General features: G+C 46.2%; 1 protein-coding gene across 1 annotated transcript in view; it reads left to right on the top strand.

Moving 5' to 3' along the window:
• Window positions 1-2,649, top strand: part of NR5A1 (nuclear receptor subfamily 5 group A member 1) — a 37,719-nt gene extending 35,070 nt beyond the window's left edge. The window contains exon 6 of the mRNA XM_069082836.1: window positions 2,402-2,649. Coding sequence (XP_068938937.1) covers window positions 2,402-2,649 — 248 coding nt within the window. The remainder of the gene's footprint in view (window positions 1-2,401) is intronic.
• Window positions 2,650-15,031: the final 12,382 nt, after the last annotated feature.

Raw genomic sequence — 15,031 nt, forward strand, 5'->3', positions numbered from 1 at the left:
TTGGCACTGGAAGGAATCCTAGGACATAGAATGTTGGCCCTGGAAGGTAATCCTAGAACATAGAATATTGGCACGAGAAGGAGTCCTAGGACATAGAATGGTAGCTATAGGTCATCGACTTCAACTTCTTCCTTTTTTTTTTTCCAGGTGAGGGGGCTAAAAGCCCAGAGCAGGCAAATGACTTGCCAAAACTCACGCATGTAGTAAGCATGTGACTGGACTCTAAGTCCAGTTCCTCTGTCTATGCATTCATTGCTTGTTCCAGGTCATGCTACCTGGTGGTAGTGCACTGGGTAGAGAGCAGGGATTCAAATCCAGCCTCAGACATTTATTAGCTGTGTGACCCTGGGCAAGTCACTTAACTTCTTTTTGCCTCAGTTTCCTCAACTGTAAACTGGGTAATAATAGCACCTGCTTTGCAGGGTTGTTGGTAGAATCAAATGAGATAATATTTGTAAAAGGGGCTTAGCACAGAGTGCCTGGCACACAGTCGGATTTATGTAAATTCCTATTCCCTTCCTTTTTCTCTTTCTATTCGTCCTTCAACTCACTTCCTTCAGAAGACATTTTTAAAGTGTCTACCAGGGACAGGGCCTATATTTGGTTCTGGGAATATAAAAATAAGAAATAATATGGTCTTTGTCCTCAAGGAGCTTCCAGTCTATAAAGAGGGACACAACATGTACATGAATGAGTATGATATAAGGTAAATTCATTCATGATGAATGAATGCAAAAGTACTTATTCATCTCTTACTGTGTACCAAACTTACTATGCCACATCGAGGAGGTTTCAGCTACGAGTCAGATAGAAAGGTCCCATGATCCTTAGGGTGCAACAGTAAAAGAGATGGTAATGTATCCTCTCAAATGTTATTTCCACTGATTAAATCCTATCTGCTTTTTATTTCTCCTGATGGTGCCAAGGTCTTTGGTAGTGAAGACTTTTTTTTCTGAATCTTCAGTAGCCAAGGAGGTGAGGCTGCCTAGACCTGCAAAGGCAGCTACCAGGGAGCTGACTTGCCCTTCAGTGGCACTTGGTCAGTGGTTGAGGGGGAGAGGATGGTGGGACTTTTCTCTACAGGGATTGTTCTCTTCAGTGATGGCTGTGGGGGCCAGGCTGGAAGCAGGGCTGATATGCTAAGCTCTTCCCAGCGTTCTTGGATTCAGGGTCCTGGGCTGTCTTCAAGCTGGGAAGGGAGCAAAGGAGCAATCCAGGCAAAGTGCTCTAGTAAAATCTGAGGTGTGAGAGAGATCCTTTCAGCTGGGGGTGGGGGGAAGAAGAAGAGGGGCAGGTCAGAGTGGCTTCCGGGAGTAAGTAATGCCTTTGCTGGGCCTATCAGGAAAAAAATGTTCAACAGGTGGAGCTGGGATCTTTTGCTCAGAGAATGAAAGACTTAGGATGATCAGAATCAAGACATCAAAGCACTGTTTCTGGACTTGAGTCTAGAAGAAAGAGCATTGAAGTGATTTGACTAGGAGGCAGAACTTAGCTATCTTAAAGAAAAGCTTCCTAGGATGAGAGCTTTCCAAAAGTGAAATGGGCCACCGCAGGCCATGGTTAATAATCTTCATCACTGGAGCTCCTTAATGGAAAGCTGAATGACTGGCTGTCAGGGATAGTGATTGTTCATGTTACTCTAGCCCTTTTAAAGATTTACAAAATGTGTTTCCCCACCACAACCCTGAGAGAGATGGAGGGCAAATCCTGTGTCATCCCTAGATCCCCAAAGAAGAAGGCGAGTAACTGAGAGGAGGAGAGACCAGTCCAGGCTGCCAGGGCCTGGACTCAAACCTAGACCTTTAGACTCTGAGTCCCATTCCCTTGCCCCTATGCCACATTTATATTGGGGGGTCCTGGAATCCTCTTCATGGGAGTCTGTACAGGAATGAATATCTCTCCAATTGTGATCTCCCAGACCTCAGGGGCTAAAGTATCTTGTCTGCCCAGGACATTGAACAGTTATATAACTTGCCCAGGATGACATAGCCTCTGTGTGTGTGTATGTGTGTGTGTGTGTGTGTGTTTGAATGAGGAGCCTTGAACACAGGTCTTCCTGACTTTGGAGATGGTTCTCTATTGTACCACATTTAAGAGGAGAAATCTAAGGCACAGAAAAGGAAAGATAAGTGATTTATCCAAGGCCAAGTAGCAGAGCAAGGATTTGAACTCAGGTCCTTTGGTTCCAAATTTATTGATTGTTTTTTTCCCATTGTCCCATGCTGGATAATAGTGGGGATGGAGAGGAGAAGGATGGTGTTCGGGCTAAGCTGACTGTCAGTGCCAGTGGTGATGATGGGGATGGGGGTAAGGGTGGCCAGGCAGTGAGGGTGAGGCCATTGACGAGCTGAAAGAGACAGGGTCAAGTGGTGATGTTGATGACGTGCCCGTCTCTCTGCAGATGTGAAGTTTCTGGAAAATCATGGCCTGGCAAAGGATGCGCAGGAGAAGGCCAACGCGGCCCTGCTGGAGTACACCATGTGCCATTACCCTCACTGTGGCGACAAGTTCCGGCAGCTGCTCCTGCGCCTGGCTGAGGTGCGCTCTCTCAGCATGCAGGCCGAGGAGTACCTCTACCACAAGCACCTGGGCGGGGAGGTCCCCTGCAACAACCTGCTCATTGAGATGCTGCACGCCAAGCGGACTTGAGCCTCTGGCCTGGCCCTGCCCAGTCCCAGGGACTCTCCGAGGAGCCGGGATCTAGGCCATGGGCAGGGGAGGGGTGGCCTTGGCCATATCTGGAGATGATTTATTTTATTATCACAAGCCCAGTGGGTCTTATTCTCAGAATTGCTCCACCCCTGCCCTCCCAGGGACGTGTTCCCTGGCCAGTGTTTGGGACAGTGGGGAGGGTGGGGATGGACCTGACCCCTGGTGTGTGTGTATGTGTATGTATGTGTGTATGAGCACATGTGCCCATGTGTGCCTGCAACTCCCAGGCCCCTGTTAAGCCAGAGTTTTTCCTGACCTGGCTGATGTCCTGGGATATCAAATCTTGGCTTTGCTACTTGCTACCCATGTGATTTTGGGCAAGTCATTTCCCTTCCCTAGGCCTCAGTTTCCTTCTCTGTAAAACGAAGTGGTTGGACTGGATGATCTGTAAGACCCCTTCCAGCTCTAAATTCTAGGATTCTATGGTAGCTACCTAGGAGAGGTCAGTGCCATAGATAGAGCTCTGACCTGGAAGTCAGGAGACCTGAGTTCTAGTCCTGGCCCTAATGCTAACTCACTGTGTGGCCTTGGGCAAGTCAATTTCTCTCTCTGTGCCTCAGTTTCCACCTCTGTAAAATGAAGAGGAGATGTTGGGTGAGGTGATCAATAAGGTCCTTCCTAGCCCTACCATTTTCTTCCTCTATAGAGCTGCTTAGCCGATGATTGGGTGGCTAAGCTGACTGACTGCCAACCACTAGCCCTGAGCTCTCAGCGGGAGGTGGTGTGTTCTCTCTGCTCAGTCCTGATCTATGTGCCAAAGGACTGGGTCAGAGGGGATGGGGTGTAACTTCACAGGGGGACCTTTTTCTTAGTCTCACCCTCCCCATAGAACAGACATACCCCCAGATGCAGGGGGAAGATGGGAGAGGGGAAAAGAGGAGGCAGAGCATCTCCTCACTGAAAGGACGGGAGGAAGCCCATGGCACCAGCTCATCATACATTTGTCCAATTTCTTCACGAACCCTTAAAAGAGCATAGAATGAGTAGAGAGGTAGGGTGGGGATCAGCCCCTATTTCATAGATCTTGTTATTTTTTAGCAATAAAAGAGTGGGTCACACTGGGCAGAGGCTCATGGAGGACAGAGGGAACCTGTAGACTGGCTGGCAAGGAAGACCCCCAACTTCTCTAGAGAAAAAATTTGGATACAATTCACATGCCATCCTTTCATTTGGCAAATCCAGGCTGGTATTATTTGCAAGGCTACAGAAAAGGTCTGCTCTGTCCACCCATTGCTATCTCTCCTTGAAAGGGTGATGGAGCTCTCTGTAGGAGAGATTTGGGGATATTCCTAGGCTCTGAGAAGAGATAGGGAAAAGAGTTTAGGGTTGGCACCCATTGCTAGCTTCCCCCAATGCTGTTTCATCCCCATCACCAACACCTTCATTCTTCCCTAACCTCATTATGGAATCGGGCCATTGTCCTGGAGTTCTTTTAATTACAGGGTTTTGAGGTTCCCTTATACAGAGTAGACTCATTTCTCCTGGTCTCAGAAAACAGATGACCTTGGGGGTAATTTCTAGCTCAGAGATTCCATGATTCAGAATGGTTAGGGTCTCTTGCCTACCCGCATCCCCCATGGAAACTCTATTCCTTTAGAAGTGGCTTAGACCCTAGGTGGGTTCTCAGGATGGCAGTGTCTGTGTGTATGTATATGGGGGTCAAGTGAAAGAAATTCTGAGCTTGTAAGGCCTTGGCTACTGTGGAGATACATTGGTCCATTGAGGAGGGCAGAGGGGAGCCTCTTCTCTCTCTCCTCTTGTGGATGCCCAGGAAGAAAACAGATTGCCAAGGAACTCTATGTGTAGCCTGCACCTGTTTACCTTTGCTGAGCTGGGGGAGGCAAAATCTGTTTTGAAGTGAAGGATTGGGAAATGGGGATGTTGGTGTCTGCCATCATAATGCTTTGGCATCCGAAATGGGTTGCTCATTTACCTAGTACTGGTCTATCTGCCCTTCCCTTACTGTAATCTTTTCTCTCTGAAACACAGGCCCCATCCCAAAGCCTTCCTCGACTCTTCTGTATTTTAATCTCAGTGGCCCAGAATCTTTGTAGACCTGTCCTCAGCTCCTGTTCCCTGGCACGCCTGCCCCCTCTCCCTGTCTGCCTAACTCACCAGGGCTTGACTGGCAATCTAGGTTGGGTAGGGGGCAAGAGACCATCAGAACAAGACAGTGCATGAATAGATAGATGAACCAGGGACCTTTCCCTCTAGAGCCTCCCCTCTTGCCATTTGCCCAAATCTGGTGAACCTTGGCTCAAGAGCATGGGTGTTTTTTCCTTCCCATCTGTCAGTCTCTGTCTGTGATTCAATTCCCACTTTGAACTGGGCAGCCCATTGAAGAGCTGGTGACCAGCGGATGGGAGACACACACTGTGTCCTCTTTCTGGAAAACAAGAAGTGCCCTTAAGTGTCTCCCCCTCCCCAATGGGAAAGTCTCTACCCTTCTGCCCTCCTCCAATAAATTTTGCAATTGGTTTCGAAGTGTTGTCTTTTGAAGCTTGAAGGACCAGTCTTGAGTACCCTTGGTTGAGAATCTGAGGGAAGGCGGAGGGTGGTGGAGAAGGCTGAGGGTAAAAACTCCGCAGAGACCGACATGTAGATCACCAGGTCTGGATAGCCTAGTTCCCAGTTCTCTAGGGTGTGTGTGTGTGTACAAGTGTGTGCGTTTGTGTGAGCGTTTGCATGTGTGAGTTAGGGGTAGGGGAGAGTGAGTCAAAAGAAAAGAGAGAGAGCAGGATTGGTGGTTTTCATAAAGCAGATAGGGACACTGAGGAAGCACTCTCTCAAAGCACTGTGGTAGTACACACAGCAGGCACTAGGTGGCACAGTGGATAGAGTGCCCGGGGGCAGTCAGGGACACATCTTTCTGAAAAGTTCAAAGCTGGGTCCAGATACTTACTATCTGTGGGACCCTGGGCAAGGCACCTGCTTGCCTCAGTTTCTTCATATGTAAATTGGGTTAGAGAAGGAAATGGCAAACTGCTCCAAAATCTTTGCCAAGAAAACCCCAAATGGGGTCACGAAGAGTCAGATATGACTGAAAATGAATAGTACACACAGTACCTTGGAATCAGATGACCTGTATTTCAGTCTTCCTTGGGTACTCTCTAAGTGACCTCTCCTTCTCTGAGGTTCAGATTCTTTGTCTGTAAAATGAGGGTTCAGGCTCAATGATTTCTGAGATTCCTTCTGGCTGGGACATTTTGTCATTTAACATTCTGTCTTGGGGCTTTTCTAGGAGTAATATTTTATATTTTAAATTGGCAGCTCTAAATCTAAGGCTCTATATTTTAACGTTCTATGCTCCAAGCTCCCTCCCAGCTCTAACATTCTGTGTTCTAAGCTCCCTTTCAGCTCTAACATTCTGTGTTCTAAGCTCCCCTCCAGCTCTAATGTTCTGTGTTCTAAGCTCCCTTCCAACATTCAGTGGAAGCCCCCTTCCAGCTCTAACATCCTATGAATCTATGGGACAGGAGTCTTGGCCTATTCCCTACTTCCTAAAGTGAGGTTTCTGTGTCCCAAGATAATCCAGCTGCTGGCAAGACAAAGAAGGCACATTGGCACCGCCATGGTAGGAGTGAATGGGAATAGGAGTGAGTAGAGCCATGGATGTGGTCACATGCAGGAATTGAGCTCAGTCAAGGTGGGGACAGATGAGGTTAGAAGGAGAGAGGGTAGAAGGGGCTGGAAGCAGACATGTACTGATTGGACTCAGAATTAGGAGGTGAGCAGGGTGGTTGGAGAGAATACCTGGGAGCCTCTGACTTAATTCCCCATCACTTCCGCCAGGTGGGAAGGAGTCCTCTTTGCCTACATCCAGCCCTTCTGATTCCCTGTGCTGGATGGAATGGGACTCTTCCCTTGCTCCCTCAAACCTTTTACATGACTTCAAACACAACCTGTAGGGTGGTGTGTCATCCATCTCCATGGAGATGGAGCCATTACAAGTGAAACTGGGTAGGGGAGCTTAGCAGAACAGTCTCTGACCCAACCCCCCTACCCTTAATATACACATATTCAAAATGGAGCTTGGGGGATCCCTAAATATGGGGAGCCTAATGCCAATTGCCTCTTTCGACCTGATGTTAATCCCCCACCCCCACCCTTTTGGTGAAGAAGGAAGGGATAGTGCTAAGAAAGGGCAGCTTCTGTCCAATCTCTGACTCTACTACTGTGGGGCAAAGTACTTCATGAATGTAGGATCTCAGTGTGGGTCCTTCCCTTTCACTGAAGCAGATCAGAACTCTTCCTTGCCTTAGCAAATGGTATTCATCAGTCCATCAACCAGCACTACTCTGGGGAGTCTGCGCCCTTGAGAAGCTTACATCCTACTAGAAAATACATACAGGATATCTACAGAAGAAATAGTGAGTTAGTGGGGGCCACTGGCAGCTGGAGGAATCATGAGACGCTGGAAGGAGGTGTCAAAGTGAGCTGAGCTTTGAAGAGACCTAGGAGTTCCAAGGGTTGGAGGGTAGAAGAGAGAATATTCCAGGTAAGGGGGAGAGCTCCTTCACATGTGGAGGTGAGAAAGAGAATGGTACATACAGAGGAGAGCAGGCAGGTCAAGTTATCTTAATTGCAAAATAAGTGAGGGGGGAGGTACTATGTAATCAGCATGGAAAGATAGGCAAGAACCCAATTGTAAAGGACTTCAAAAGCCAGAGGAATTCATATTTTATCCTAAGGGTAATGGGGATCCTCCAAAGTTTCTTGAGGCAGAGAAGTGGGATGTTCAGATTTCTACCTTGGAAATGTTGTGTGGAGGCTGGATGGGAGGGAGATCAATAGTAAGCTATTGTAGTAGCATCAATGAGAGGTGCTGAGGTCTGGATGAAGGTGGTCATGGTATGTGGAGAGAAAAGGGGATGGATTCTAGAGATGCTGAGGATGTGGAATTAGTAAGACCTGACAAGTTATTGGACTTGAGGGGGTGGTGGTGAGTGAGAGTGAAGGGTCAAAGATGATTCCCAGGGTTAGACCTTGGGCCACTAGAAGAATGGTGGTTCCCCTATAGAAATGAGGGAGTTAGGAAGAGTTGCAGTGACCAAAAATTCATGTCTAACCTCTCTAGACCCTCAGCCTCCAACTCTTTGCAGCGCCACCCAATGCTTCCCTGGAAGACCCATCTAGACTCCAGAGCGTCCTTCATGCCATGAGGAAACACTGGGATCAATAGCAGAGGAAGAGGGAAAAAATGAACATTGGACATACCTCCAGGGTCCCAACTCACCCCTGGGGTGATGTCAGGGCAAAGGCTTTGAGAGAAGGTGGTATCCAAGCTGGTGATGCCCACTCCCAAGGGAAAAATGGGGTCAGGGCCAGTGAGACCCAGGAGTCTAGGGCAGTGGTCTCCTAAGGCGGGGCTATGCACCCCAGGAAACCATGACATGACCACAAGGAATGGGTGGGCATTCAGTTGCATCAGAGGGTGGGTAAAGAGACTAAATTCTAGCCTCAGAGCCATGAACTTTTGACAAGCACAACTACACTACCCTTTTCACCCATTATCATTTAACATTCTCCCATCATATCACTATGGCTGATGTTGTACCTCCCTTCACCCCCAAGGTTGTTATAATCTAACCCTGGCGCCTGTCACCTGAAGTGACTGCATTGACAAATTTTCCTCCCAGGAGGCTCTTGACTTTGTCGGGCAGACTTCAAGGAATTCTAGGTACTTCAGTGGCCCTGAGTAAGCGCCCTGCCTTCCCCCAACCCTCAGTCTTGGTCCTGAATTGAATTCTGTCCCGAATGAGTTGCATGGAGTAAGTGGGCATGAGTGGGTCATGCTTTGAATTACCAATCTTGGTCCATTATCTTATCCCCTAAACCCAGCCCTTTTCAGAACTCTACTATTACTGTGGATGGAACCTTCATCCTTCCAGTCCCCAAGTCTGCAATCTCAGTGCCATCTTGGCCTCCTCCCTCTCTCTCACTCCATATATTGAATAATCCCTTATCAAATGCTTTTTTTTATCTCCACAACATCTCTTCCATTTGTGTTCCCTCTCTCCTCAGCCAGCACTCTAGCTCAGGCCCTTATCACCTTTCACCTAAATTTCTGAAACAGCCTCCCAACTCATCTGTCTCTCTCAAGGCTCTTCTCCCTCCAATCTATCTTCCATAGCTGCCAGAAGAAACTTCCCTTAAGCACAGGTCTGACTATGTTGCCCCCCCTGCCCCGCTTCCATTCAATAAACTCTGGTGGCTGGCTGCCTATTGAATCTAGGGTCAAATATTGTTTTATTTTTATCTCACACTTTAAATTTTGGTGTAAGCTTTATAATGTACTTATTAGTACAGAAGTACATGTATATAATTTATAAATAAATAAATAGAGAGATAGATAAATGTGTGTGTGTGTGTGGTAGCTCAAAAATGTTTTCTTGATACACAAGCAAAAAGTTTGGATGGCACTGGCCTAAGGGACTGGGTCTATATGAGTATGCTTGTATGTTTGTGTATATGAATGTTTCTTTGTGAATGAAGGAGCTAAAGATGGTTCAGGAGGAGGGAAGTTTATGAGGCAGCTGGGGGCTATCGTAGATAGAGTGATGGACTTATAGTCAGGGAGACTGGAATTCAAATCCTGCCTCAGACACTATCTGTGTGACCCTGGACACATCACTTCCTATCCTCAACTCAGTTTCCTCATCTGTAAAATGGAGTTAATTATAGTTTCTATCTCACAGAGTTGTTGGGAGGCTCAAATGAAATAATAAATGTAAAACACAAACCTTAAAGTGCCAATGTAAGTGCTAGCTATTATTCTTATGAGAAGTAAAGGAGACCATAGATGTCCCCTGGCCTTCACAAGTTGTAGTCTCTTTCCTGTACTTTGACTCTTTGTTTTGGGGACTCTCCCCTGATGAAGTAGGATGAATAGCAAAACCAAAGCATCTGTAGTCAGAGGACCTGAATTCTACTCTGGGTGTCTTTAGGTGAGCTACTTCCCTCTGGGGCCTCAGTTTCCTCCTCTGAAAAATGAGATTGCTGGACTGAAGTCCTCCCCAGCTCTTAACTCCTGTGATGGAGAAACCATGGCTCGTCCAAAGTCACCCAGGTCAACATTGGGAAAGATAGTAAAGGAGATTCATGCTTCAAATAGGATTTGGACTAAGTGACTTTTAAGATTTCTTCCGGCTTTAACAATTCCTGTTCTAAGGTCTCTTTGGATTCTTATCTTTTGTGTCCTAAGCTCCTTTGGGGGAGGGCATCTCCAGTCATCCTGATCCATATCTGACCACTGGACCCAGATGGCTCCGAAGGAGAAAGTGAGGCTGGTGACTTTGCACAGTCTTCCCTCTCTCAAATTCAATTCACTTGCAAGTCATGGCATCACCTTCCTGATGTCACAGTCCTCTTCAAGAATGAAGGACAAACTTTGACAAGCTCCTTGTCATCTCCTGGTTGTCCGTGTTCCATGTCCTAACATTCTTTCATTCTAAGGTCCCCTTGACCTCTAACATTCTATCCACTGCTTCACGAGCTGGAGGGACCTCCATGGTTACCTAACCTAACTCCTTTATTTTACTCAAACAGATCTACGATTTCATTTAGTCAGTGGTTCCCTCCACCAGGGTAGATTCCAACCCATCTATGCCTGCCTAGTTTGTGCAATTTGTGTTTATGTTATGCCCAAAATTCACTATTGAGGCTCCAGGCATAGATATTCTGGAGGTTGTCCTGACTTTCTCCTACATTTTAGCATGCCAGGAAAACATCCTGGCAATATGTCACTTGTCATCTGTCATTCTTGCCATGTGACCAACCCATCATCTCTTCCTATTATCAAATTCCTTGATGATATCTATTCTTACAAGCTCCTCACTGGTTATATATTGCATCCTACTCTCACCCTTATACTTCTCTCTGTCGTTTTCTGTAGGATTCTCACTTTTAATTCTTCAGAGGTAATTATATTCCATGACTCAACACCATATAGCAACCCTGGTGGAATGTTAGTATTGAAAAGATGGGTCTTGGCTCTCGTGGTAAGCTTGTGCTAAGAAGCTTTGTAATTTCCCCGAAGCAATCCAACTCCCTCTCTTTCTCCTGCTCAGTTCTGGGCTTAAATAATTGCATATCTTTAATATCTGTCCGAGATATGCATATCAATAGAAGCTCTATGGGGTATCCCTCCAAATGCATGTTAAAGTGTGGGCAATGGACATTCTTCATCCACTTAGTCTTTCTTGTGTAGATGGAAGGTCAAACTCTTTTGCAAGATGATGAATCTCTCTCCAGGAGATTCTGCAATCTTTAGAGTCTCAGTGCAGCCAGAACAATGACATCCCCAAACAGGAGATCTAGAGAACTTCACCATCTCCTCTTCTACCTGGACTTTGCCCTGGATTTCCTCTACTGCAGTGGTGAACACCTTTGGAGAGAATACATCCATCTCCATGTTTTATGCCTTGCCTGATGCTTATTATCAGTGAGTCTTCGAATAGGATTATTTCTATTGTTATATCTCCCAACGAATCTTGAATGATTTTGATGCATGGATGGGAAACACTTTGTTGTCAAAGAGCCAGTAAGAAAATGTTTTGTTCTACCGACTCAAATGTGTGTGTGTGTTCCATTATCAACACAGGATTAACACAACAGGATCTTATATTCTCTACATCTTTCAGTTAGTTGTGAAATGATAAAGAGTCCATTGTTGAATATGTTACTTGCAAAAGACTCCTTGTTACCTAGTAATTCTCTCATTGAGGATGTTCTCAATTCATGTAGAGAAAATGTTAATAAAGATTCTGTATTGATGAGAGAGAGAGAGATAGGCATATAAGTCAGTAGTCATCGATGTTCTCTCAGATGCTTGGGATTTTCTCCATGCTTTTGGTATCTTCTCCTTTGAATAGTTTGTGTATGTCCTCACAATTTTATTGCCTCTAGCATGGATCTCCTCTATAGCCACTTGGTCCAATCCAACTGTTTTCCCCATATTTTCTTAATGCCCTAACTCTCTATGGACACAACTGTGATTGCGAAGTTAGGATTCAAGTATGGTAGCTCCACTGTTCTCAATGGAGAAAACAGCTGTTTCTTGCTAATCTTTTCCATTTTTCTTGTGTGTATAGTCCCTTTATTTTCATCATTAAATGCCTTTGGCATGACTTTGCTTAGTTGGATATCTTGGCAAATTTTCTCTAAACTGGGTTTAACCCTTCACTACTTCTATCAGTTTTATGAGGTGATATTGCTCATAATCATCCTTTGTTTTGTAGATTAAAAAAACTGAGACTTGGGGAAGGGAAGCGTGACTTCATAGTGAAAGTGGAAGTATCAGGATAAGAATTCAGGTCTCCTGACTCCAAACCCAATGTTCTTACCATTGCTCCTTTCAGCTCTAACATCCCATATCTCAAAGGTCTTTTTGAGTTCTGAAATTCTACATTTTAAGGTTCTTTCAAACTGTAATATTCTAAGGTCTAACATTCTTTAAAGGGTCATACAATACCCAATGAGAAGTGAATTGCAGACATGAGACATTGGAAACTATCCAGAGGAGGGCAAATAGGACAAGGATCATGAATCTGTGCATGGTCTAGGATGTTCAGTTAAAGGGAATAGGGATGTTTAACCTGAGAAGACTTAGAGGGAAATTTTAGCTGCCTTCAAATATCTGAAAGGCTGAACTTGTGCCATTTGTCCTCAGAGGACAGAACCAGGAGCTGCAAAGAGGTAAGTCTGGGTTTGATATCGGGAAAAGCTTCCTACATTAAGGTCTGTCCAAAGGTGAAATGGGCCATTCTGGAAAGGAGAGGTTGAACAACTATGTGTCAGGTGAGTTGTAGTGGAAATTCATATTCAGTCATGAGTCAGACCAAAAGATGACCTCTGGGGAGGAATCTTCTAATCTGAATCCTATAATTGTGTATTGGGTCAGAAATGTCACCTTAGGATGCACAGTAAGACAGGAGCTACCCAAACCACACAGAAAGGTGACCTGTGCTCCAGCCCAGGCCTCTGGTTCTATTCCATTCAGTTCAATGCCACAATTCAATTCAACAAAGATTTATTTAGGACCTCCTGTGTGTGAGGTCTATGTCCTTGGTGTGCCCGCCAAGTTCTTCCCCGCAGCTGGGGGGTAGAGTGCTGATTTCCAGGATGTTCATCCAAAAGTTTGGCCTGTGATTGGGATAATGGGAAGGCAACATTCTCTGTAGGCTTCACTTGACCCTTGCTGAAGACCTGTTAGGCTCACATGTCAACATTTGGCCTAGAAACCTGAGGATAGACCAGGGTCTATTGGTAAGGGATTAAGCCTGATTTTGAAGGTGGCATTACCCACTCATGTTCTAGGTGTCTACTGGGAGGACAGAACAGAGAAGGGGAAGGGATTTTTACTCATCCCCACTTCATCTGCCACCTTCTCAGAATTTCCCAAGTCTGCTCCCTCAAATTCTGCCCTAATGGGGTGAGTATAGAACATAGAAGAGGAGACTGGGTGGTAAAGAGCAAGCTAGGGTTTTGGGGGAGAGGGAAGGGGAGGAGAGGGCAAATCTGACTGTTTTTGCATTTAGCGTAGTGCCTGGCCCATCATAGGTTCTTTTTTTCCTTTTTTTTTTTTTTGAGGGGTTAAATGACTTGCCCAAGGTTACATGACTAGTAAGTGTTAAGTGTCTGAGGCCACATTTGAACTCAGGTCCTCCTGACTCCAGCGCTGGTGCTATATTCACTGTGCCACCTAGCCACCCCACATCACAGGTTCTTGACGCTAGCTGACTGACCAGTAGGGCATGGTTCTATGAGATAAGAGGACATTTGGCTGTGAGGCTCATGAGGGTGGTTGACTGTTTCTGGAGTGGGTGGTGGAGGTGTTGGCTAGGTTTTTTTGGTGGAGGCTGGTCTTTCTGATGTGAAAGGAGGGTTATTCTTTGAGGGGTGGGGGGACCTGTTTTCTTGGGGATAGTAGGCACAGAGTACCTCCAGGCTTTTATCAGGGGAGAGAATCAGATCACTGGCAGGCCCTGAAGTGGGCTGGGTATTTCCCTGGGAGTGTGGAGGTGACCTGGTTATTTCTAGTGGGGAGGAGGAACAGGGGGTAAAAGAGAAAGGTCTTTTTCTTTGAGATGAGGGAGAAGGGCTATTTCTCTAGGGTAGAAGACAAGACTGTTTCCCTGAGGGTGGGGTGGGAGGCTTCTGTTCCCTGAAGTGGAGGGGGGGGGTGTCTCCTGGGGCTACTTTCCCTGGCTCTCTCAGGGGCAGGGCTGCCTGCTGGGCAGGGCAGCACCTTCCTGGAGTCAGGGAGAAGCTCACTCCATGTTGCTATGCATGGCTTAGCAACGTGCATTCACTGAGGATAATGAAATTATCCCCAGGAAACAATGCAGGCATCACTTGAAGCCAAGAAGGAGCCAGAGCTGCTGGCATCCCTTGTTTGTTAAGACAAGGCTTATGCCACAGGAGTTGGAGGTGGGGGGGGGAGGAGGCCCTGAGCTTATTCTTGCCTCAGAGGAAAGGGAAAGAAAAAGAGGGGAAGGGGGTGAGGTAGTCACCTTCAGTCCTGGCACTTGAAGGTGAGCCCTCAGGGGTCAGGGAGGGCTAAGGGGAGGAGAGAAGAAATCCATGGGGCTAGAAATATTTAGCAAAGGGCACATTTTCCCCTGCAAATCCTGCCCAGGGATCAGATTGGAAATGGGGTGCTAAGGTGATGGGTTAAGCCACATGGTCTCCCTCCAAGCCACAGGCCATGCCTCTCATACTTGGCAAGATGACTTTTGCTCCCCTCCTCCTGTCTTGGCCTCACTCTGTTTCTGTCCCCTACTAATCACATTGGCCTCACCTTCCATCCTTTTCCATACTGGCCCTTGGTTCTAGGGGAAAGAGGGCCTGGGGTGACATAAGAGACATAAGGACCATCTCTACAACATTTGGTCATACAGTGTTAGAGCCAAAAGGGGTCTTAGAACAATGGACTGTTATAATATGGAGTGTAAGAGTTGGATGGGACTTTAGAATATTAAAACTGGAGGGGACAATGGAACAGAATGGAGAAAAGGTAAGTATGTGTATAAAAGATCTGAGGACTTTAGTGGACCTCAAGCTGGACATTAGTCAACAGGGTGACAGGGCAGTCAAACAGACTCATTGGGGCTTTTAAAAAATTAAATCAACACAGGAAGTTTCTGGGGAAAAACTTCTTTACAATATGCAGTTTTAGAGAGCTTCTTGGGGGTACTGAGAAGTTAGGTGATTTATACGAGGTCACAATCTAGTTTGTTTCAGAAGCGTGATCTGAACCCAGATCTTCCTTTCTGCAGGGAATTTTACAATTCATTACCCTGTCAATTTGATCTTAGGT

This window comes from Petaurus breviceps, unplaced genomic scaffold (genome assembly GCF_028583685.1).
Source record: "Petaurus breviceps papuanus isolate PSGF00001 unplaced genomic scaffold, PetGlider_PUasm1.0 171, whole genome shotgun sequence".
NCBI lineage: Eukaryota > Metazoa > Chordata > Mammalia > Diprotodontia > Petauridae > Petaurus > Petaurus breviceps.